The following is a 24,999-nucleotide window of genomic DNA, read 5'->3' as shown; positions in this document are numbered from 1 at the left end:
CCTCCCCTCTCTCAACCAAACATAATGTCTAATCAAAATCTCTACCCTTCCCTTCCCCTCTTCTCCCCTCCCTTGAACCAAACAGTCAGTCATGGAAGAATGCAGAAACATGGTGACAACTATATTTCCTTCTAATAATAAGATTCTTTATATCAAAAACAATTTTGAAAGAAATGATGCAGAATAAAAAAAAACTTTAGAGAACCCATTAATAGGACAGGACACTTGAGTTCTCATGTAAATGCATCCTTCAATTAGAAATTTTATTTTTCACATTCAAGTGTTAAGAGTACAAAATAAAGCTAGTTCATTGAGCACAAATTAGCAAGGTAATTACATGGGTGTGGGTGTGTGTATATACACACAAAAGAGCACAATGCAGTTAGCCTAAAATACAACTTTCTTAAGAAAAAAAATAAGGAGTTATTTTTGCTTGGCCACTGCAACAACATTGCAAAAGGAACCTGTCATACCCTAATTTCGTCCGGGAACCTTTGCTCGATGACGTGCGACCATTCTTTGGTCCTCGTGAGGTGCTTGGCACCCATCATTAGGCAATTTGTGAAATTTCAGGACATGCCGGAAAACCAAAAAAATATTGATGCACAATCCGTAAGTTTCCGTGACACACCGGAAATCAAAAGGAAGCGTCGTTGCATAATTAAGTGAGGTTCCGTAACATTCCGTAAGTCAAAAAGGGAATGATTATGTAATCCGCAAGGTTCCGTAACAATTACGGAAAGAAAACAAGTATCGTTACGAAATTCGTAAGTTTCCGTAACTTTACGAAAAAAGAATCACCAAAAAACAACAGAGGGGGTGAACTTAGTAAAACTGGGGGTGCAAATAGCACCCAGGCCCATTTGGGCCCTCCAGAAGGTTCCTCCAGAAGGCGGTTGCTTCTGGAGGAAGCAACCCTGCTCGCCTGGGCGAGCTGGGCGGCAAGCATCTCCCCTATTTTGCTATAAATAGGGGAGAAAATGAAGAAGAAAAGGATCCCAGCCCTTTAGGCACTTCTCTCTCTTTGGAATTTGCTTGGAAAAATTGTTTCCGTGAAGAAAATCTAAGCCGAGGCGCTTCCGAAACGTTTCCGTAACGTTTTCAGTGAGGAATCTCGCAAAGGTTTGAACCGTTCTTCGACGTTCTTCATTCGTTCTTCATCGTTCTTCGATCTTCAACGGGTAAGTACCTCGAACCAAGCTTTTCGATTCATTCTATGCACCCGTAGTGGTCCACATTGTGTTTCGTGCATTTTGATTCTCATTTTGTTTACTCTTTATACCCCCTGTTGACGTGCTTAAGCCATTTTACTTAAGTCATTTCTCGCTTAACTTAAAAATAAAATAAATTTTCACCGAACATTTGAATTGCATTATCCGTTAACTTCGGTTAAAATAAATTTCGACCGTTCGGTCATGCCGTAACCACGTTGGAAATCAAAAAGAGGTAAAAAAATAATATAAATAATCAAAAAAACATCTTTTAGTAAAATAAAGCGGAAAATCAATCGGACGTTTTCTCTTTGGGATTGCTCATTCTTAATCGAATTGATTAATAACTAAAGTGAAACTAAAGGCTAAGATCAATTCGCCTAGTCAAGCTCGTCCATAAAAATAGGCTTTTGAAGTTTGTCGTTTCATTTCCTCACTAAGTAAAATGGATCATTTTTAAGGTCCAACGCCTTAAAATGATCACCTCTTAAAATAAAAAAGAAACACTTTGTTCCGAAAGAACTACGTAGGTCTGAGTTCCTCCTTGAGGATACGTAGGAGCAAAAGTCCCGCTTTTGTCGACCACCCCAAAAGATCGTTAATGGTCCAACACCTTAACGTTTCTCTCCTTTCAAAATCAAAAGATCATTTAATGGTCCAACACCTTAAATGACCTTTTTGTTCAATAAAAACATATTTTGCAAAAAGGACAAAAACAACTTAACCAAACACTTTGTTCCAAAAGAACTACGTAGGTCTGATTTTCTCATCCCAAATTGAGGAATACGTAGGAGCAAAGGGAAACACCCTTGTCGACCACAAAAAAGGAAAAATATAAAAAGGATATAAGGACATAAAAGGGAACGTAAAAATCAAAGTCATGTTTGCACATTCGATTAAAGGCTGCCGTCCCTTGGGACGGACGTATGGGGTGCTAATACCTTCCCCGTGCGTAAATACAACTCCCGAACCTTTCACTTAAAAGTTCGTAGATCGCGTCTTTTCCGGTTTTTCCGACGTTTTCCTCGAATAAACGTTGGTGGCGACTCCGCGCGTATTCCTTTCGTGGAACACGCATCCCGCGAGTCTCGCGTCGCCCTCCCGCCGAAGGGTAGGTTGCGACAGTTGGCGACTCCACTGGGGACTGTTTTTAGAGAGTTAGGCCATTTAATTTTGTGCAATGTTTTACCGTGACTTACCCCTTTGTTGGTTTCCTTTCATTATGTTCTTGTGTATATAAACTCTTTGTTGCTTTTAGTGCGTTTTGAATGTATGCATGAAGTAAATATTTATTCATTTGATGCACACAAACACCAACACTATTTGCACACACTGTGAGTGAAAAAGGGCCCTATACCCGGGTTCATGGGAGCATAAGGAGTGGAGGTGAATCTGTGATCATGCTAGGTCTCCGACTTGCTTGATTACAGTGAACCCTCATCTAGAGCTTTTCTCTTTGAAAACCTATTGTTGCTAGTAGTCCCTACTGCTACAATATGTTCTTCAAAGGGGATGATACCTCTAGAAACCATCAAGAGAGATATAACTACCTTGGGGATTATTGCTAAAAGCCTAGTTAGTTCTCTCCCTTGTAGGTCCCTTAAATAGGGGCACGAAGCAAACACGCTGCGTGCCATTTTTCACACTGCCATGCATGAGTATCATATACCCTTTTGCTTATGTTCGGTAAATATTGTCATACTGTGCACATTCCCGCATTGTGTCTTTTGCATAGGCATTGCATATGGGTTCTGTCTTGATCCCTACTGTAAACAAACCAACGGAGGGTCCGTGTCGCCTTCTTAAAAACGTGCGTTGGGGCATTTCGTTACCCCTAGACGCCGTATCTAAGAAGGGGACAAATTCCCCGGACCCCCGCATTCCTAGATTGCATCTGTGTCATATGCATTCCATCATGCATTCATCCATCCCACCCATGAGATATCGGAGTTTTGATTTGCACCAGCTTTTATCTCACTTTAGTAAGCATGGGAACAAATCAAACCGGCAAGAGGTTCTACCAAGTCAAGGTCAAAAGCCTAGATACCACCAGCATCAAGGAATTAGGGCGGTTGATGGAACCCCTCCAAATGCAAACCTTCCGCAAGACTTACGGAAAGATCTTAGAGTTGACCATAGCAGAGGTGTCCATAGAAGCCATTGTATCACTTACCCAATACTACGACCAGCCTTTGAGGTGCTTCACATTCGGAGACTTCCAATTAGTACCAACCATTGAAGAATTTGAGGAAATTCTAGGATGTCCCCTCGGGGGAAGAAAACCATATCTTTCCTCCGGGTGTCTCCCCTCTTTGAGCAGAATTGCAACTGTGGTCAAGGATTCAGCCAGAGGTTTGGACCGCATAAAACAGACTCGGAACGGCATAGCGGGCCTACCACAGAAGTACCTAGAAGACAAGGCGAGGGGCATGGCCAATCAAGGAGACTGGGTCCCGTTTATGGATGTGTTAGCTTTGCTAATTTTTGGGGTTGTCCTCTTTCCAAACGTGGATGGTTTGATAGACCTAGCAGCAATCGACGCTTTCCTTGCCTACCACCATAGTAAGGAAAGTCCGGTGGTAGCTGTCTTGGCAGATCTATTTGACACATTTGACCGAAGGTGCGAGAAGAGTAGCGCACGGATCATCTGTTGCTTACCCGCCCTCTGTGTTTGGTTGGTTTCACACTTGTTCCAACAAGACACAAGACATCCATGTCCGCTCCTGAGCCATCGCTCGTGTACTGAAAAGAGGAGAATGGATTGGGACCAGCTCTTGGCCGGGATAGGAGGTAGAACAATCAGTTGGTTCCCTCGATGGAAGGAAGGAAAAGAAGGAGTCCTTTTCTCATGTGGGAGATACCCAAACATTCCGCTGGTAGGAACGAGGGGTTGTATTAATTACAATCCCACGCTCGCTATAAGGCAACTAGGGTACCCCATGAGGGGAGCACCAACGGAAGAAAGCATGTCTCCTTTCCTCGTGAGGGATCTCGGCGCAGAAAATTCCAAGACTATCCAAAGAATCCATAAAGCATGGGAAACCCCGTTAAGGAAAGATCAAGAGCTTAGAGGCGTTCGTAATGGCATCATTGGTGGGTACCACGAATGGCTGAAAGTTCGCATACGAGGTTTAGATTGGCTCGCCAAGTTAAAAGTCGTCAGCGAAGAGAATTTTGAAGCACCGGAAGAGGACGAGGAAGTCCAAGCTCTCAAAAGCGAGTTAGGAAAGGCAAAACTCGCCAAGGAGAAGTTCAAGTTGGCTGCTACACACGTTCGGAAGGAGTGTGCCGGGTTACGGGAAGAGAATGCAATTACCGCAAGAGCCCTTGAACGAGAGACCAAGAGGGCTCGCAAGGAAGAGTATGGCCGGAACAAATTTCGCGGAGCTCTATGGGGTAGCAATAGTGAACTCAAGTTGCGAAGGGAAGAAAGGGACCAATCGCGAGCACATGGCATGGTTCTGAAAGAGGAGTTGATGACTTGTTCAAGGTCCAAAAGAAGCTTGTCTCAGTGTTTATGCGAGACAGAGACCAACATGTTAGCTATCATCGCCAAGTACGAAGAAGAGTTAGGTCTAGCCACGGCCCACGAGCATAGAATCGCGGATGAGTATGCTCAAGTATATGCGGAAAAAGAGGCTAGAGGAAGGGTGATCGACTCTTTACACCGAGAGGCAACCATGTGGGTGGGTCGGTTTGCTCTTACCTTGAACGGGAGTCAAGAACTTCCCCGATTGTTAGCCAAGGCCAAGGCGATGGCAGACACCTACTCCGCCCCCGAAGAGATCCATGGGCTTCTCGGCTATTGTCAGCATATGATAGACTTAATGGCCCACATAATTAGAAATCGTTAGGAAACTTGTATGGTCTCTCAGACCTTGACTAGATATGATTTCTTTTTTTGAAATAAAATGAGTTGGTCCCATGTTCTTACTCCAAAAAAAAAACTTGTGCAAATCAAATCACTCCTACATCTCATCTCTAGCATGCATTTTCTTTCTTTACCCACTCCTCACGTTTGGTTTTTTAGGGAAAACACCATAACTAAACGCGCCGCAAGGGATCCCTATCGCACCAGATCCAAATCTAGAACGATGGGTGATCAAGAGGAGACGCAGGAACAGATGAAAGCCGACATGTCGGCTCTGAAAGAACAAATGGCCTCCATGATGGAGGCCATGTTAGGTATGAAACAGCTCATGGAGAAGAACGCGGCCACTGCCGCCGCTGTCAGTTCGGCTGCCGAAGCAGACCCGACTCCCTTGGCAACTACGCACCATCCTCCCTCAAACATAGTAGGACGGGGAAGGGACACACTGGGGCACGATGGCAGCCCTCACCTGGGATACAACCGAACGGCTTACCCTTATGGACTGCCGCCCAACTATTCACCACCCATCTTGCAAGAAGATGCGGGCCACATTGCTTCTCCCGTCCATGAAAAAGAGCCTCATCAGCAGCCCGACGAAGTCCATAAAGACCCTCAAGATTATGCTCGGAGGGATGTCGAGTTTTATCCCCCGATCCCCGAAGGGCCGGCACCGGGCACGTTGCCTCAACCCAACCTCGCAGCATCGCCAATAGTTTTGTCTATGGAAGGGCCGCCCCCGACAACTGAAGAAAGGAGGAAGCTCGATCTCCTGGAGGAAAGATTGAGGGCTGTGGAAGGATTTGGGGACTATCCGTTTGCCGACATGACGGATCTTTGCTTAGTACCCGATGTTGTTATTCCCCCGAAGTTCAAAGTGCCGGACTTCGACAAGTATAAAGGGACGACTTGTCCCAAAAACCATCTCAAAATGTACTGCCGTAAGATGGGCGCCCATTCTAAAGATGAAAAGCTGTTGATACACTTCTTTCAGGATAGCTTGGCCGGAGCTGCGGTAGTGTGGTACACTAATTTGGAAGCTTCCCGTATCCGTACTTGGAAGGATCTGATTACCGCCTTCCTAAGGCAGTATCAGTACAATTCTGATATGGCTCCGGACCGTACTCAACTGCAGAATATGTTCAAGAAAGAGGGTGAAACCTTTAAAGAATATGCGCAGCGATGGAGGGATTTGGCGGCGCAAGTAGCTCCTCCCATGGTTGAGAGAGAGATGATCACCATGATGGTAGACACTCTGCCGGTGTTCTACTATGAGAAGCTAGTGGGTTACATGCCGTCCAGCTTTGCGGATCTGGTGTTTGCCGGGGAAAGAATCGAGGTGGGATTGAAGAGAGGAAAGTTTGATTACGTTTCCTCCACAAACGTGAACGCCAAAAGAATCGGGGCAACAGGGGCAAAAAGGAAGGAAGGAGATGCCCATGCCGTCTCTTCAACGCCCGCATGGGTCAAACCCCAGCAAACACCTCATGGTACCCATCAGTACGCGCAACATCACCCAAGCTTCTCGGCTCCTGCTGGGAACGCCTCTAGCTCAACACCCGTACAGCCTAAGGCACCCACCCAGAGGGAAGCTCCCCAAGTTCCAACTCCGAACGCGACTCGACCAGCCGGTAATTCCAACACGACAAGGAACTTCCCTCCGAGACCGTTGCCGGAATTCACCCCGCTCCCAATGACGTACGAAGATCTTCTACCATCCCTCATCGCCAATCATTTGGCCGTGGTAACTCCCGGAAGGGTCTTCGAACCCCCTTTCCCGAAGTGGTATGACCCTAATGCAACTTGCAAGTACCATGGGGGTGCCCCGGGGCATTCCATCGAAAAATGCATGGCCCTTAAATACAAGGTCCAACATCTAATGGATGCCGGATGGCTGACTTTCCAAGAGGATCGGCCCAATGTGAGGACCAACCCGCTCGCCAATCATGGAGGGGGAGCTGTTAATGCAGTTGAATCCGATAGGCCCCACAGGTCTAAACCGTTGAGAGATGTGGCAGCCCCTAGGAGGTTTATCTTTGAGGCCCTACAAAAAGGAGGGGTAATTCCCCATAGTGGGTGTAAGGAGGATTCCTGTCTGCTACATCCCGGCGAGATGCATGACATGGAGACGTGTTTGGAAGTAGAGGAATTGTTGCAACGGATGATAGACCAAGGTCGACTAGAAGTCGGCATTAAAGGAAAAGAAGAGCCGCATATATGCATGCAATCTACGGAGGGGAGCGGTATTGCGAAGCCCAAACCCTTGGTGATATACTTTACTAAAAGTGCAGCCTCGCAAAAGCCTGGGCATCCCTTAATGGTCAAACCTGTTCCTTTCCCGTACCAGAATAGTCACGCGGTCCCGTGGAGATATACACCTCCGGAGAAGAAGGAAGAAGAGGTCACAGACGTCAGCTCGCTGTCGGCTAAAGTAACAAATATCACGGGACTGAGTGGTGTGACCCGTAGTGGTCGTGTGTTCGCACCTCCGGACCTACCGGTCCAACCCGCTGACGTCAAGGGAAAAGGAAAGGTGGTGGAGGAACAAGATGGCGAAGCACCCCACGCTTCGAATAAAGATATTCCAGCAAAGGGGCCCCCAGAGAAAAGGGATGGTAGAAAGGAGGTGTCGCTAGAGGAAGCCAGCGAGTTCCTTCGGATAATTCAGCAGAGCGAATTCAAGGTTATCGAACAGCTCAACAAAACCCCGGCTAGGGTCTCGCTGCTAGAGTTACTTATGAGCTCCGAGCCTCATCGGGCTCTGCTAGTAAAAGTGCTGAACGAGGCTCACGTGGCCCAAGATATTTCGGTAGAAGGTTTCGGAGGGCTGGTCAACAATATCACTGCCAACAACTATCTTGCCTTCGCCGAAGAAGAAATCCCCGCCGAGGGGAGAGGGCATAATAAGGCTTTACACGTATCAGTCAAGTGTATGGACCATATCGTGGCCAAGGTACTTATCGATAATGGTTCCAGTTTAAACGTGATGCCTAAGAGTACTTTGGACAAGTTACCATTCAATGCTTCCCATTTAAAACCAAGTTCAATGGTGGTTCGGGCCTTCGACGGCACTCGCCGAGAGGTTAGGGGAGAGATCGATCTCCCAGTACAAATAGGCCCTCACACCTGTCAAGTCACCTTCCAAATAATGGACATTAACCCACCCTACAGTTGCCTGTTGGGGCGCCCGTGGATCCACTCAGTGGGTGTTGTGCCTTCTACACTCCACCAAAAGCTGAAATTCGTAGTGGAGGGGCACTTGGTCATCGTGTCAGGCGAGGAAGATATCTTGGTAAGCTACCCATCCTCCATGCCTTATGTGGAAGCCGCAGAAGAATCGTTAGAAACCGCTTTCCAGTCTTTTGAGGTGGTCAGCATTTCCTCCGTGGACTCCCTCTTTGGGCAACCTTGTCTGTCCGATGCGGCGGTAATGATGGCCCGAGTTATGTTGGGGAACGGTTATGAACCCGGGATGGGTTTAGGCAAAGACAATGGCGGCATAACTAGCCTGATAAAAACCCAAGGAAATCGTGGGAAGTATGGTTTAGGCTATAAGCCCACTCAGGCAAACATGAAAAGAAGCATCGCGGGAAGGAAGAACAGTGGTCAGAGCTCGCGTTGGAGACAAGAAAGTAAAGGAAGCCCGCCCTGCCACATAAGTAGAAGCTTTATAAGTGCGGGTCTGGGAGATGAAGGTCAAGTGTTCGCGATATGTGAAGATGATATTCCAAGTACTTCGGATTTGGTCCGACCATGCCCTCCTGATTTCCAGCTGGGAAATTGGCGGGTGGAGGAACGCCCCGGCATTTACGCAACAAGCATAATGTAAACCTTTACGGTTTTAAAAGCTCTATAGTTGGGCCTAGGCTTTAGAGTTTTCATTTTGTTAAGGCTTTGCGTCTTTTGTCTTTGAATTTATAATACAAGGATCTTTCTTCATCTGTTCCTGGTCTCTACCCATTCTCATTCATTTGCATGTTTACTTCTTTTTCTGAAACGGCAGATCCGATGACGAGTCCCCCGAAGGTACTAATACCTGGGACCCGTCTATCAACTTCGAGCAAGAAATGAACCAAACGGAAGATGAAGGAGATGAGGAGGTGGGACTTCCTTCGGAACTAGAAAGAATGGTTGCCCATGAGGACCAAGAAATGGGGCCTCATCAAGAAGAAACAGAGCTAGTAGACTTAGGAATTGGCAGTGGAAAGAGGGAAGTAAAGATAGGTACAGGCATTACCGCACCTATCCGTGAAGAATTAATAACCCTGCTAAAAGACTACCAAGACATCTTTGCTTGGTCATACCAAGATATGCCCGGTTTGAGTTCTGACATTGTGCAGCACCGATTGCCTCTAAATCCCGGGTGTTCCCCAGTAAAACAGAAATTGAGGAGGATGAAACCCGAAACGTCCTTGAAGGAAGAAGAAGAAGGAAAGAAGCAGTTTGACGCTGGATTTCTGGCCGTCGCTCGGTATCCAGAATGGGTTGCCAACATCGTACCAGTTCCTAAAAAGGGTGGGAAAGTACGAATGTGTGTAGATTACCGGGACCTGAATCGGGCCAGTCCCAAGGACAATTTTCCGTTACCACACATCGATATCGACTTTTTTTTTCTCGCCCCGCACTAAAAAAAAAAAAACAAAAAAAAGAAAAAGCCAGAAAAATCAAAAGCCAAAAACACATAAAAACCGAAAGAAGAAACCATCAAAAGAACCCATTCCCAAGGGAAGCCCTATTGATCCATGATCACGCATGTAATTTTTGATTTGATAGGAAATAATTTGCAAAGTCAAGTCATGACATATCTATGGTTCGGAATTAGGATGAAACACTTACCTGTGCGAGATTGATACACTTTGAGTGGATTTCTTCTATTTTTGTCGAACCCAGTGTTTCCTCTAAATGGTCATTTAGAAACGAAATGCTAACATCCAAGATCTCATTTATGGTTATGGGGGATCCCATCAGCAGACTCTCCTTCCCTGGTAGGCGCATTGTTTGTCACTCAAATCATATGCTGCTCTAAAATCAGTTGGAATATTTGTCTCTTTGCTAAAACATGTTTGCATTTTAGTGGAGAAAACACCGAGACTTTTTCAAGTCTCACAAGTTATCCAGAACTACGTAGGTCTGAGTTCCTCATTGGAGGATACGTAGGAGCAAGAGCCTCGCTTTTGTCGACCACACCGCCTTTTGTTGCCATGACTCAAGAGCTGATACGCGGGGATACCTTACGGTTATCCGCACCCCTTTGCTATTTAGACACAGTTGTTGTCCGATGGCACGCAGAGACCAAGTTTGGTCATTCTGCACACATGATACGCGGGGATACCTTACGGTTATCCGCACCCCTTTGCTATTTAGACACAGTTGTTGTCCGATGGCACGCAGAGACCAAGTTTGGTCATTCTGCACACATGATACGCGGGGATACCTTACGGTTATCCGCACCCTTTTGTCATCCAGAGGCGGCGGGCCCGATGACAAGCAGAGACCAAGTTTGGTCATTCTGCACCCAAGATACGCGGAGATACCTTACGGTTATCCGCACCCTTTTGTCATCCAGAGGCGGCGGGCCCGATGACAAGCAGAGACCAAGTTTGGTCATTCTGCACCCAAGATACGCGGAGATACCTTATGGTTATTCGCACCCATTCTTTTGCTATCTGTAAGACAGAACGCTTGATAGCATGCAGAGGCTGACACAGTCTTCTGCACCTTTTGTTCCTCCGGGGACAACAAAGTCATTTACATGTGGAAATTTCATGGTCACCCGCGACTCTCGTCAGCCGAGAGGAGCGAAATTAGTGTCATACGCTGATTTTCGGGGACCTTTGCTTGATGACATGCGACCATTCTTTGGTCCTTGTGAGGTGCTTGGCATCCATCATCAGGCAGTTTGTGAAATCCTAGGAACGACAAGTCACGGTCACCCGCGACTCTCGTCAACCGAGAGGAGCGAAATTAGTGTCATACACTGATTTTCGGGTACCTTTGCTTGATAACATGCGACCATTCTTTGGTCCTTGTGAGGTGCTTGGCGCCCGTCATTAGGCAATTTGTGAAATTTTGGGAACAACAAGTCATTGGCATGTGGAGATTTTATGGTCACCCGCGACTCTCGCCAAGTCGAGAGGAGCGAAATTAGTGTCTTATCTTTACTTTTCTTTTATCTCCAATAAAAGACAAGTAAAGAGGGGCAACTGTCATACCCTAATTTCGTCCGGGAACCTTTGCTCGATGACGTGCGACCATTCTTTGGTCCTCGTGAGGTGCTTGGCACCCATCATTAGGCAATTTGTGAAATTTCAGGACATGCCGGAAAACCAAAAAAATATTGATGCACAATCCGTAAGTTTCCGTGACACACCGGAAATCAAAAGGAAGCGTCGTTGCATAATTAAGTGAGGTTCCGTAACATTCCGTAAGTCAAAAAGGGGATGATTATGTAATCCGCAAGGTTCCGTAACAATTACGGAAAGAAAACAAGTATCGTTACGAAATTCGTAAGTTTCCGTAACTTTACGAAAAAAGAATCACCAAAAAACAGCAGAGGGGGTGAACTTAGTAAAAATGGGGGTGCAAATAGCACCCAGGCCCATTTGGGCCCTCCAGAAGGTTCCTCCAGAAGGCGGTTGCTTCTGGAGGAAGCAACCCTGCTCGCCTGGGCGAGCTGAGCTCGCCTGGGCGAGCTGGGCGGCAAGCATCTCCCCTATTTTGCTATAAATAGGGGAGAAAATGAAGAAGAAAAGGATCCCAGCCCTTTAGGCACTTCTCTCTCTTTGGAATTTGCTTGGAAAAATTGTTTCCGTGAAGAAAATCTAAGCCGAGGCGCTTCCGAAACGTTTCCGTAACGTTTTCAGTGAGGAATCTCGCAAAGGTTTGAACCGTTCTTCGACGTTCTTCATTCGTTCTTCATCGTTCTTCGATCTTCAACGGGTAAGTACCTCGAACCAAGCTTTTCGATTCATTCTATGCACCCGTAGTGGTCCACATTGTGTTTCGTGCATTTTGATTCTCATTTTGTTTACTCTTTATACCCCCTGTTGACGTGCTTAAGCCATTTTACTTAAGTCATTTCTCGCTTAACTTAAAAATAAAATAAATTTTCACCGAACATTTGAATTGCATTATCCGTTAACTTCGGTTAAAATAAATTTCGACCGTTCGGTCATGCCGTAACCACGTTGGAAATCAAAAAGAGGTAAAAAAATAATATAAATAATCAAAAAAACATCTTTTAGTAAAATAAAGCGGAAAATCAATCGGACGTTTTCTCTTTGGGATTGCTCATTCTTAATCGAATTGATTAATAACTAAAGTGAAACTAAAGGCTAAGATCAATTCGCCTAGTCAAGCTCGTCCATAAAAATAGGCTTTTGAAGTTTGTCGTTTCATTTCCTCACTAAGTAAAATGGATCATTTTTAAGGTCCAACGCCTTAAAATGATCACCTCTTAAAATAAAAAAGAAACACTTTGTTCCGAAAGAACTACGTAGGTCTGAGTTCCTCCTTGAGGATACGTAGGAGCAAAAGTCCCGCTTTTGTCGACCACCCCAAAAGATCGTTAATGGTCCAACACCTTAACGTTTCTCTCCTTTCAAAATCAAAAGATCATTTAATGGTCCAACACCTTAAATGACCTTTTTGTTCAATAAAAACATATTTTGCAAAAAGGACAAAAACAACTTAACCAAACACTTTGTTCCAAAAGAACTACGTAGGTCTGATTTTCTCATCCCAAATTGAGGAATACGTAGGAGCAAAGGGAAACACCCTTGTCGACCACAAAAAAGGAAAAATATAAAAAGGATATAAGGACATAAAAGGGAACGTAAAAATCAAAGTCATGTTTGCACATTCGATTAAAGGCTGCCGTCCCTTGGGACGGACGTATGGGGTGCTAATACCTTCCCCGTGCGTAAATACAACTCCCGAACCTTTCACTTAAAAGTTCGTAGGTCGCGTCTTTTCCGGTTTTTCCGACGTTTTCCTCGAATAAACGTTGGTGGCGACTCCGCGCGTATTCCTTTCGTGGAACACGCATCCCGCGAGTCTCGCGTCGCCCTCCCGCCGAAGGGTAGGTTGCGACAGAACCATTACCCTCTGATTTATTGGATGTGCTCCCCACAAGCCTCAAATAGGGCTTCCGTTGGTACTAACAGCTAAGGATCACAAGCAATAATCAAACTCCAAACATTTAGTTGATGCACCTCAAGCCTAAGCCAACCTTCATTGACTCCCCATTTTTAAAAATGAGCAAGTATATACCAGACTAGAATACAACACATCTCTAGAGAGAGCTAAAAAACATCAATTAGCACAATAAAACCACACATCAATTGTATATCCTTGTTTTGGCAAACAACACCTCAAATTGCCAGCATGGTGTATTTCATTTTTTTCTCAAGTAGCACACCACCATGATCTAATAAATAAACCATTCATAAAATTTCACACAAAAAAGTGGTACTATCACAAGTTAGCATCATATTCATTTTTCTGCATCTAAACTAACTCAAATTCAACACATAATAAGTAATAACCAATTATCCACTAAATTTCCAAACACAAGAAAAAGAACACCAATTTTCTCAGTAAAGCCCAAGATCCATTTGTATATCCTTGTTGTGTGGTAAACAAAAACTGAAATGATGCATTTCAAATTCAATTTTCTCAATGAACACAACACTATCCAATAAATTTCCATTTCATTAGGTTTTAAAAGAAGCATCATTATATCAACACATTCATTTCTTTGCATGTAAACTACCTCAATTGCAACATGTAACAAAGTAATAACCAACCTAAGTATCCACTAAAATTTCAAACGCAAGCTTCCAACAAACTGTCTGCAAATGCAATTTTGGTTGCAAAGTCTAGAATTTTAAACCACAATCACATTCACTTCAGCCACATTTGTCTGCAATTTCCCGCAACACCAACGAACACAACAAAGCCGCAATTATGACTGCATTTTCAAAACCTTGGCACGTAGAAACCAACCAACCTAACGCTGAATGTTGAGCATGTCCTTGGCCTCAGTCTGCTTCTCCACGAGCCCCTCACTCGTGTACCTACTTAACAGATCCTTCTTCTTCTTCTCTAGCACCCTCCTCTCAATCTCCTTCTTGTCTAACAGCGGCACGTGCACCACAAACTCCCTCCTTTCCCTCTCCTCCTCTCTGTCCCTCGCCCTCTCCTCCTCCACCACCTCCTCCTCATCCTCCTTTAGCACCTCCCTTGCCACCGCGGTCACCTTCACCACCCCCTTCCTCGCCTCCCTCCTCCACTCCTTCGCCGCCTCCCACCTCATCTCCTCCTTCGTCGCCTCCCGCCTCATCGCCTCCTTCGTCGGCCCCTCCAACCGCGTCAGCACATCGTCCTCCTCATCACGGTAACCATAATAACTCGCATCAACACTTGGACTCCTCCTCAACAACACTTTTTAAAGTATAACATAATAACATGATAATATGACTCATGTGAATTAAGGGCCTAAACTTGATTTAATAAAATAAAGAGACCTATTGACAAATATGAGAAGTTAATAAACTTATGGGAAGTTAATAAACTTATGGGAAGTTAATAAACTTCTGATAACTAACTTGATGGAAGTTAGTTAATAAAAGACAAATGGTTCTATCTCTGCCATAAGAATTTTTTTTCCTTAATTAACCATCAAGAACGTGAGAGGAAAATAAAAGAAGGAAAGAGATAGATTGAGACAAAGAAGATTGAAGAACTTATACCTTTCATGGATTAAGATAAGTTTTACTTAGTTTCAAACTGTATGAAGGAATCATAGATTCTAAGATCCTTACAATATGTAATAGATTCATTGAATATAAATGTATGAAATCTATAACTATCAGATCTCACAACCGAAAGTTAGATAAATAAAATAGGTGTTACTTTATGGAGCATATGAAAATCGAGAAACACCAAACTGTGGGAAGATAAAGCAATTCCACCATCAACATCTTTCAACTTGGCGTGGCAGCATTTCCTTGAATGGAAACAGGTCAGAAGCTCCTCCACAGTACCGCCTCACACCAACACGATCAGCAATACCAACACTTGGACTCCTCCTCAACAACACTTTTTAAAGTATAACATTGATGCAGCAGTCTTCATAGATTCCAAATCCTTTGGCTTGGGTATGTGCTTAAGAGATTGCAATGGAGATTTTGTCAAGGCAAAGACCAATACCGTTAGTGGTATTCCTATTCCAAAGGAGACAGAAGCTTGGGCTTTGCATTAGCCATACTATGGATATAGAGCCTAGATCTTTCAAATGTTTTTATTGAAAAGGATTGCAAAGTTTCTGCGGATTGTTTTCATGGTGGCACCAAAGGTTCAACTAATTTCCATGTCATTTTAAATAAATGTAGAGATCTCTTTTCCCCAATTCCAAACTCTAGGGTGAGTTATGTAAAGAAGTAAGGTAATCAATAATCATGTAACTCACAAACTTATAAGGACTTGAAGATTATATGCTAGCTCTTATGTCCTTGATTATATCCCTTCATGTATTATTTCACAAATTATTAATGAAATGATATAACTTTTATTCCTCTAAAAAAATTAATAATTTCAATTTTTACAATAACGAATGATTCATTTATAAATAATTTGATAAAGACTGATGCAAAATATGAGAAAAATTGAACTATATGGTGTTACCTTTAAAAGTTGGGTGGTAAATTTAGAATTAAAGCAAACACAACTCCTTCACCAATTACTCTCTTAACGGTTCATGTCAACGATTTATTTATTGATTTTTTTTCAATTTATGACCAAGTATCTCTAAGTACGTGTTTGTTTTCCGTTGGAAGATTTCAAATGATTGTTAAATCAAAAGTTATGAGCTCCTACTTCTTAGGAATCCTGCATGAAAATAACGCACAACCAAAAACAACCTAACTTATAGATTGTGATTAACACAGACCCTCTTTAGGACAGATCTTAAAGATTCCAGTCCCTTGCACTGTACATAAAACTTGCCTGAAACCATTTGATTCCCACCAATTGGGTTGAGTTCACTTTTGACACACCTAAATTATATTTTTGTAATTACATTTATTTTTATGTACAAAGAAACCCAATCTTTTGGTGGTCTAACTGCCTGTGTCGCAACACCCATTTCACTCCTCAATCTCCATTTCCCAAGCTTGGGTTTTCAGGAGACGTCTTAGTAACTGCAAAATGAGATTTCAGGCCAATCCAACACTGGTAATAATCTTGGTCCAAGAACGGTGATTCTGAGGCCCATTGACTGATACGGGGTATCAAACTCGATTCAAACATAAAAGCCATTGTGTCAGTGATCTTGCAAGGTCCTACATCATTTCCTCGTGCAATGGTAGCCTGTAAACCAAGTACCAACACATACATTACTAGAAGATTGAATCCATCAATTCATATTTTTTGCATCTTTAGTAGTTAGTACTTAAACCAAATCAACAAATGGCACATAACTAGGTTTTGCACTTGGAGTAAACCTCATTATAGTTTCCGATATTGTAAGAATTTGTTACTAACACTGTAAAAAAATGATTCATTTTTATCATTTTCATATTTATTTTTCACATTTTGTTCTAAAATGGACCAATAGTAATAGCATGTTCGGTTCCACGTCTATTATAGTAAAAACTTGCATATTTGATGTAGAAATCTAAAAGCTAATAAAAGAGGCTTCTTTGTTAAAAACAAAAAAGGACATGATTTTGGAAAGAATAGGATGCGGGTCCAAACCCGCATTAAAGTGAATAACATTTTACAAAATAAAACATTAAAGTGAAGATTTTGTAAAATCAAGAACTACTAACACTTGCAAGAATTGCCGGCGTTAGGAAAAAAACATACCTCATATGACTTGGTATCAGGACCATGGGGAGTCATACAACTATGGAGACTTGCACCACCGGGAAGAAATCCATCAGCCTTGGCCTGAAAAACAAATGTGTTAGGCACAAGACTAGAGAAGACCAAATTTTGTCTCAACTGACCCAAAACTAATCCTGCTCTTTTCCCATATTACCAAAAAACTACCATTAAGATGCAAATCCTTCGTGCTACCAACAAACGGCGATTAAAAGACCAATTTTGATATGATATACCTCATAACCACCATGAATGAGGCCCATAAATTCACTCATGCAATTGCGATGATAATATGGAGGCCGGAAAGTATGCTCAGCAACCAGCCATCTGGGTGGGAAAATGACAAAATCAAGCAATGCCACTCCAGGTTTATCAGTTGGTGCTGTCAACACTGTACATATGCACAAAATTGTAAAAAGAAAAAAAGATAGAAAAGAATTTCAATGAACAAAAAAAATGGAGAAAAGCAGGTGAAGGAAAATTTCATTTTCAAAAATGCATACCAGTATTGATTGATGGATCACTATGATCAAACAGAACTGTATTATAAGGGCAGAATTTGTTTAAATCATACTGCAAGTGAAAAGAATAGTTGCCAAATTAATTAAGATGCATAAATTCTCTCACAGAAATTATAACCCTAACACACTGAAGATAATATGATTGTAATCATAAGTCATTCTCTTGAAACAATGAAGAAGGGAAAAACACCCACCATATATGGAACATAATTACCATGCCAAGCAACAACATTGAAAGGAGAGAAATCTTGTACTGCATCAAAGAGCTCACCACCAAATTTCTGCACTATGGTGTACCCAGGATAAGATTTATCTTCAAACCAAGCAGTGGGAACAAGGAAATCCCTAGGGGAAGCAAGGCCATTAGCACCTACAATGGTTAAAAAAGTTATTTTTAATTTCACATACCATGAATTTTCAAGCAACATATATGGTAGCTTAAATTTCTTAAGAGTAAAAAGAGAAAAGTACCTATTGGTCCCAGATCAGGAAGTTGAAAATGAGTACCAAAAATTTCAGCAACATAACCACGGGATGGACCATCAGGAAGATTCACAGAAAAACGAAAGCCTTGAGGTAATATAGCAATTTCACCTGGAGAAACTTTCAACCTTCCACATTCAGTAGTGACAAGGAGTCCTACAAATCCAGCAGACAGTATGAAAAATATAAATAAAAAGGAAAGGTATATTCCTAAAAAGCTGTGATACACAGGACAGATTAGAGTATAATCTTAAGCATCATGAAACTTTATTTAACCATGTCAAAGAAGAAATTCATCCGTGGAAGAGTTCAGAAACATGGTGACAACTGGTTGTCCTTCTAACAATAAGATTCCACACAAAAAAATCAAAGACAACTCTTAAATACCCATTCAGAAGACAAATGCACCAGCCCTTTAAAAGAACAATATTCATCATTCATATGCATCCTTCAATTAGGAAATTTCTTTTATATTCAAGTCTAGCCAAGTTCATTGGGCACAGATCAACAGGGAAATTATATAGGTGCAGAGAGAACTATATGCACACAAGCATAATGCTATTAAACCCAAACACAACTTTCTTAGTTAACATTGAACAATCAAGGAAATTGTTATGGTGACTTACTTCCTTGTTGGGGAACTATCAAGAAGTCACCATCAGCATTGCAAAAGGCACAATTGTCCATTGATTTGTTGGCAGTGTACCTATAAGTGGTATAGCATTTTCCCATTTATTAAACTGTTAATGTTACCTTCAAAATTTAAATTTATCATACAAAATCAGGAAGTTTAGCATCAATATCTATGACCAACCCAATATTAGAATTATTTTGCATAGGCTACCAAAATTAAAGAATTAATGGCTAGAGGTGTATTTACGCAGCAGTCCATGGTAACAATAGCATTACTTAGAGCAAAGATAAAATAGCATATCATATAAACAAATTAATTTTCACAGTACACAAATGGAACAGATGAAACAATACTTGATTCTTCTTAGTGATTTGTGGTAGACAGACTACAACAGGACGAAACATAAAATACCAATTTTGTTCTATGTAGGTTTATTTTAAAAAGAGAATCCTATTCCATTTTGTTTAGTGTGTCAATCACTGCTTTAACACATCATTGTTGAGACCATAGTTATTGTTCAGACATAGACCTCATATCTTCATTCTCTACCCTTCAACCCAACCCACCAATCAACACAAGTAGCAAAGGAGGTCTGTGAGACCCATACCACCCTATGATGACAATGACATAGCTTTCAAGTGCCTAATAATTCAACAGCATCTCCTAGAATTCGTGAGAAAAGAAGGGATAACATCCCTTCTTAACATTAGTCAACCACTCAACTCGTAGAAAAAGGAAACTTAAACATGCGTAGCAGGGGAACTATATCTTGAATGGATTGCTCTCCAAGCAACCATCCCTCACCATGAATAAAGGATTTTAGTCACCTAGTTACATACCTTTTCCACCTTCATATACACCTAATGTAAAATTTAGTGTCAAGAGTGTCTTTACAGCTATGCCACCTTGCCGCAACAATTGGAGTCTCACCCCCTGCTAGTGTATTTAGAAAGTAAGCCCAAATCCAGACTCTAGGACAAAACAGTTATCAGCACTACATACTTCACATGAAAACAAGGTTATTCTAAAACACCACTTATGCTAGGTGTGATACCAACTGTCAACCATAGATCTGAAAGGAGATACATATGACCTCAACTTCGTGAGGCAAAAAATCATATTAAGAGCAGTTCCACAAAGTATCTCATTGTATTGATTGAAATGAAAATATACCAATGACTGTAGTATGTGCTCTATTTGTAGAGCTTATTGTAGTAGTAACAATTAACAAGCTAACCGACTAACAAATGTCAACTACAACAGCTAACTGACAACATCTAACGTCAACTAAAAAATATATTATTTCAATTCATAGTCATTAAACAATGGCATCATATTATAATTGAAGAGACTCAAAGCTCACAAATTATGCCATTCTGATTAGGAAGCCAAGCCAACCAAAAAAAAAAAAAAACAAAATCAATGACAAAAGAAAGAATTAACTGGCACAACACCCAGTAGATAAACAAGAATACTAATTAACCAAAGGCTACCGATTAATTACATGTGAATAGCATATCCGTGGCGCATGAAGGAGCTGCCAGAACCACACACAGTGGACAACCCATCAATGAAATCTGTTGGCGAATCGGGCGCATCCAAGGGCTTCCATCTAAGCTGAGTTGGGTTAGCAGAACTGTTGGAGTTGTTAAACTCACTCAAAATTCTGCCATTACCAGGTACCCTAGGCTTGAACGGTTCGTGAGTCACCGATGGCTTGATCCGATAAAACCAACTACAACAAAAACAAAAACCATTAAAAAAAACGCTAAACTAAACCAACAAAAGTAGAACAGCAGATAAATACGGAGTTAATTTTCAATTTAACGCCCAAAGTGTCCTTCAAAATTAGGTATACGCAAAGAGTTAATTGCTTGGAAAAGTTATTGAAAGAGTAATCAGACTTATTTTGCAAGGAAATAAATTAAGTTCTTCTTCATTATTACTGTTAACATAAATTTTCTCGCTAATGATTCAATTTTTTTACTCTGTTTCTCAAAAGATTAACACCCACTACTTTCAAACATCTAGTTGACACCCTTATTCTTTTCTCTATCAAATCATATCACTAATCATACTATACTTCTCTCTCAAGGTGTCAATTTGCGCATTCGATGTCAAAAAAATCTTTTTTCTTTTTTTACTACACGGAATATCCACCGCCTTTCCCGATGTCCATCAAGTTCGAAACGGAATATCCGCAGCTTTACTGATCACTATTCTCCGTGGAGTTAGCGAGTCTCCCCGTTTTTTCGTTTTTACTCAAAAGATTATTCACTTCAAAATGATTTAGTATATTTAGTTGAATAAAGAGGCGAAGAAGAACCTGAAGAGGTTGCGGTTGCGAGGGGAGGTGAAGGAGGTGCCAGAGATTTGCTCGGCGTAGAGGCCGTACGGGCAGACGAGGGGGCTGTTCTGCGCCACCGGCAGAGCTCCGGCGAGGGCCTCGGAGGAGAAGTGGTTGCCGAACCCGGAAAGGTACACGAACTCGCCACCGTCGATTGGGTTCTCCATGATTCACCGAACTAACACCAAAAAAGAGAAAGAGTGAACACAAAGTTTGAGTAAAGAATTGAACTTCTTCCGAGAGAAGAAGAGGCATAAACAAAAGCTGTGCTGGAACGTTACTCGTAATATAGCAACATGGTAGTGTTTGTCTGGTTTGTCCAAGTGGAATTGTTTCACCGAAACAGATTAGGATTATCAATTATGGTCTACTCATGAAGAACACGACAAAGTTCTTCTACTGCCACGTTTTTTTCAAACAGAGTAAATAAATTATTCAAAATTTCGTATTACTATCATATCAATTATTGTCACGTTTAAACGATTTGGATATTTTTGAAAATTTAGATAATACAAACACTATATATATTTTGGATAACCAAAGGTCCGGTAAAATTGATATATACTTATCCTTTAAGCTTGTCAACAGAGTTCATCAAGTTAATATCTCTATTCCTTTAGGATGCTTGTTGTTCCACTAAAATTCTGATTATGCGTATGAAAAAAAAATTTATTGGAAGAATCAAAACTTATTTTGGTTATTTCTATTCCCCTAGATCTAGTCTTATGATTTTTTATTATGGACATAGTTTCTTTTCGAAAAAAATAATATATTTAATTTTTATGTATTATTAATTTAGTCACCTTAAAAAGTTAATATGATTTAATCAATTAAATACTATAAATCTATAATAGCTTTGATTTTTAAGAAAATAATCATGCAAATTAACAAATTTATTTTATATGATAATTTGTAATTAAATATTAATAATATAAAATCCCATTGATTTTTTTCACAATTTTTTTACAAGTTTCTTATATTTTTTATTAAATAAAAATAAGTACATTTAATTTACAATGTTTATCATATAAAACAATTAAAAAATGATAATAATACAATTTAATAATACTAGGATTAGCCTTCATGAACACTCAGTCACCTACGCAACGTAACTAAATATATCTATTTGAAGTGTTGATCTTATTTATATAAAAAAACAAAAATCTAAAACAAAAACAAAAAACACATTAGCGAGTATGTGCAATTTTAAAACCTTGAGAACACAATTGTTGTTAATGGTTAATTTGTTAGTTAATTTTTTGTTAAGATCGACCTTCCTTCTTTTCTTTCTTAATAAAGGGATTAATACTCACTAATATAAAATAAGATTTTTTTTAACATTAGAGTATTCTCTTACCTCTAGTCACGGTCATAAAAGAAAAAGAGAACAAAAATAAGAGTCAAAGAAAATATTTTTTTTTTCTCTTTCAAGGAATCAAAGCGCATTGGGGAGAAATTTCATTATGAAAAAATATACATAATTTATCTATTATTTGTGAGAATCATTGATTTCAAAATCTTGTTCAGTTTTCTATTATTGTGATCCTTAGAAAAACTATTAAAATTTACATGTAGTATCAAAGCAAATCCAAAAGAAAACATCAAAGGGCAATAATTGCCACTTGCTGTGGAAAAGTTGGACATTTCTAGATGGATTGCCCAAAACATAAAGCTTGGTTCAAAAAGAAAGGTGAGTTTAATGCTTATGTATGTTTCAAATCAAATTTAAGTGAAGTTCCCCATAATACAAGTGTATGTACGTCTTATGTTTATAATATAATGTAGGGATTTCTTACAAGTCAAATCATAAGTCCAAATGACAAGTTCGTCTTCATGGTAAATAGAGTAAAAACACTGGTGGAAGACTTATTGTTTAATTCTTGACAAAATATTAGATTTATTGAAAACTCTTTATGTACCTAGTTTATCTAGGAATTTGGTTTCATTATCTAAACTCGATACTACTAGCATTCTTGGTGATGGTTTATATAAATTGAATTTAAATGGTTTGTATGCTGAAATGATTTTGACTCTGCATCATAATGCTGACACTAAACATAGTTTAGTGAATGAATGTTCTACCTTCTTATGACATAAACGTTTGGGTCACATTTCTAGAGAAGGAAGGAAAAGATTAATAAATAATGAAATTCTTCCAAAACTAGATTTTACTGATTTGAATTTTTGTGTGGATTGTCTTAAAGGAAAACAAACAAAACACACAGAGAAAGGTGCTACAAGAACCACTCAGCTTCTTGAAATTGTGCACACTAAAATTTGTGGACCTTTTTATGCTAATTCTTTAAGAAAGGAATGGTATTTTATCACATTCATTGAAGACTATTTATGTTATGATTATGTTACTTATTACATGAGAAATCTCAAGCAGTCGATGCCTTGGAAATTTTTTTGAATGAAGTAGAAAGACAATTAGACAAAAAGGTGAAAGTTGTAAAGTCTAATAGAGGTGGTGAGTACTATGCAAGGCATGATGAAACTGGGCAACACCCAAGTCCATTTGCTAAACTTCTTCAAGAACGTGGTATTTGTGCACAAAATGGTGTATCAGAAAGGCATAACAAAATATTAATGGATATGGTTAGGAGTATGTTAAGTAACTCTAATTTACCCATATTTTTGTGGATGTATGTATTGAAAATTGTCATGTATTTATTGAATAGGGTTCCTAGTAAGACAGTTCTGAAGATACCTTTTGAATTGCGAACTAATAGGACACCTAGCATAAGGTACCTGCAAGTTTGGGATTGTCAGGCAGAAATAAGGATTTATAATCCACAAGAAAAGAAATTGGATGCAAGAACAATCAGTGAATATTTCATTGGTTATTCAAAAAAATCAAAGGGGTATAGGTTTTACTCTCCTAATCATAGTACGAAAATTGTTGAAATTGGAAATGCAAGGCTCATTGAAAATGGTGAAATAAGTGGAAGTACAATTCCATGAAATGAGGAAATTAGAGAAGTTAGAGTGAAAGTTCCATTAACTTGTGCCTCTAGCAGTAAAGTGAGTGTTCATCTAGATGTTGTTCCAAACATCAAAATGAAGAAAAATAACACAATAATGAGCTCATGATTCAGAATGAACCTATTGTAGAAGAACCACAAGAAGTTGCATTAAGGAGGTCTCAAAGAGAAAGAAGGCTAGATATTTCAAAAGAGAAAAAAGGTCACAATAATAAGCATTATTGATAATGATTCAATTTCATTTGCACAAGTTGTAAGTTGTGATAATTCTGATAAGTGGTTAGAAGCCAAAAGGAGAGTTAAGATCCATGGAACATAATAGTGTTTGAAACCTTGTAGAAATACCAGAAGGTTGCAAGAGAATTGGTTGTAAGTGGGCCTTTAAGACTAAAGACTCCCATGGCAACCTTGAAGGTTATAAGGTCAGACTTGTTACTAAGGGTTTTACTCAAAGAGATGATGTTGATCATAAAGAGACATTTTCACTAGTCACATGAAAGGATTCCTTTAGGATTATCATGGCACTGATAGCCCATTATGACTTGGAGCTACATCAAATGGATGTGAAAACTACCTTTCTTAATGGAGATTTAGAGGAGAATGTTTACATGGACTAACCAATGGGGTTCTTAGTTGAAGGAAAGGAACACATGGTGTGCAAATTAAAGAAATCAATATATGAACTTAAGAAAGCTTCCCGCCAATGGTATTTAAAGTTTAATGATACCATTGTTTCCTTTGGATTTAAGGAAAACAATATTGATCGATGTATATATCTAAAGCTAAGTGGGAGTAAGGTCACATCCTTTCACATAAAAGCTTTGTGTAATCGATTACACTTATTTGGTAATCGATTACCAGTGACTGTTTCTGAATAAATCAAAAGATGTAACTCTTCAAAAAGGTTTTGACTTTTTCAAATTGGTTTTAAGCTTTTCTAAAAGTTATAACTCTTCTAAATGGTCTTCTTGACCAGACATGAAGAGTCTATAAAAGCAAGACTTTGTTTTGAAATTTTAATTAATTCTTTCAATCTTGAATACTTTTCCAATCAATCTCTTACAA

At 40.4% G+C, this 24,999-nt stretch overlaps 2 protein-coding genes across 3 annotated transcripts; both read right to left on the bottom strand.

Moving 5' to 3' along the window:
- Window positions 1-14,089: 14,089 nt before the first annotated feature.
- LOC100807915 (stress response protein NST1-like) lies at window positions 14,090-14,422 on the bottom strand. Its single transcript, XM_006593102.1, has one exon. The coding sequence runs from the start codon at window positions 14,420-14,422 to the stop codon at window positions 14,090-14,092; it is 333 nt and encodes a 110-aa protein (XP_006593165.1).
- A 1,558-nt stretch (window positions 14,423-15,980) lies between these two features.
- On the bottom strand, window positions 15,981-21,350 carry HGO1 (homogentisate 1,2-dioxygenase). Of its 2 annotated transcripts, XM_006592497.4 has the most exons (10): window positions 21,232-21,350; window positions 20,930-21,128; window positions 20,108-20,338; window positions 18,596-18,675; window positions 17,958-18,125; window positions 17,681-17,856; window positions 17,469-17,538; window positions 17,202-17,356; window positions 16,948-17,031; window positions 15,981-16,449 (listed from the first exon to the last, which is right to left on the bottom strand). In XM_006592497.4, exons 2-10 carry the CDS (start codon window positions 21,115-21,117, stop codon window positions 16,234-16,236), a joined length of 1,368 nt encoding a protein of 455 aa, XP_006592560.1. In that variant the 5' UTR covers window positions 21,118-21,128; window positions 21,232-21,350; the 3' UTR covers window positions 15,981-16,233. The 2 variants fall into 2 exon arrangements, with proteins under 2 accessions (XP_006592560.1, XP_040863058.1); XM_041007124.1 differs by having other exon boundaries at window positions 20,930-21,281.
- Window positions 21,351-24,999: the final 3,649 nt, after the last annotated feature.

This window comes from Glycine max, chromosome 12 (assembly GCF_000004515.6).
Source record: "Glycine max cultivar Williams 82 chromosome 12, Glycine_max_v4.0, whole genome shotgun sequence".
In the NCBI taxonomy this organism is placed as follows: Eukaryota; Viridiplantae; Streptophyta; class Magnoliopsida; order Fabales; family Fabaceae; genus Glycine; species Glycine max.
The sequence above is the reverse complement of the archived record's forward strand: the minus strand, read 5'-3'. Positions and strand labels throughout refer to the sequence as shown.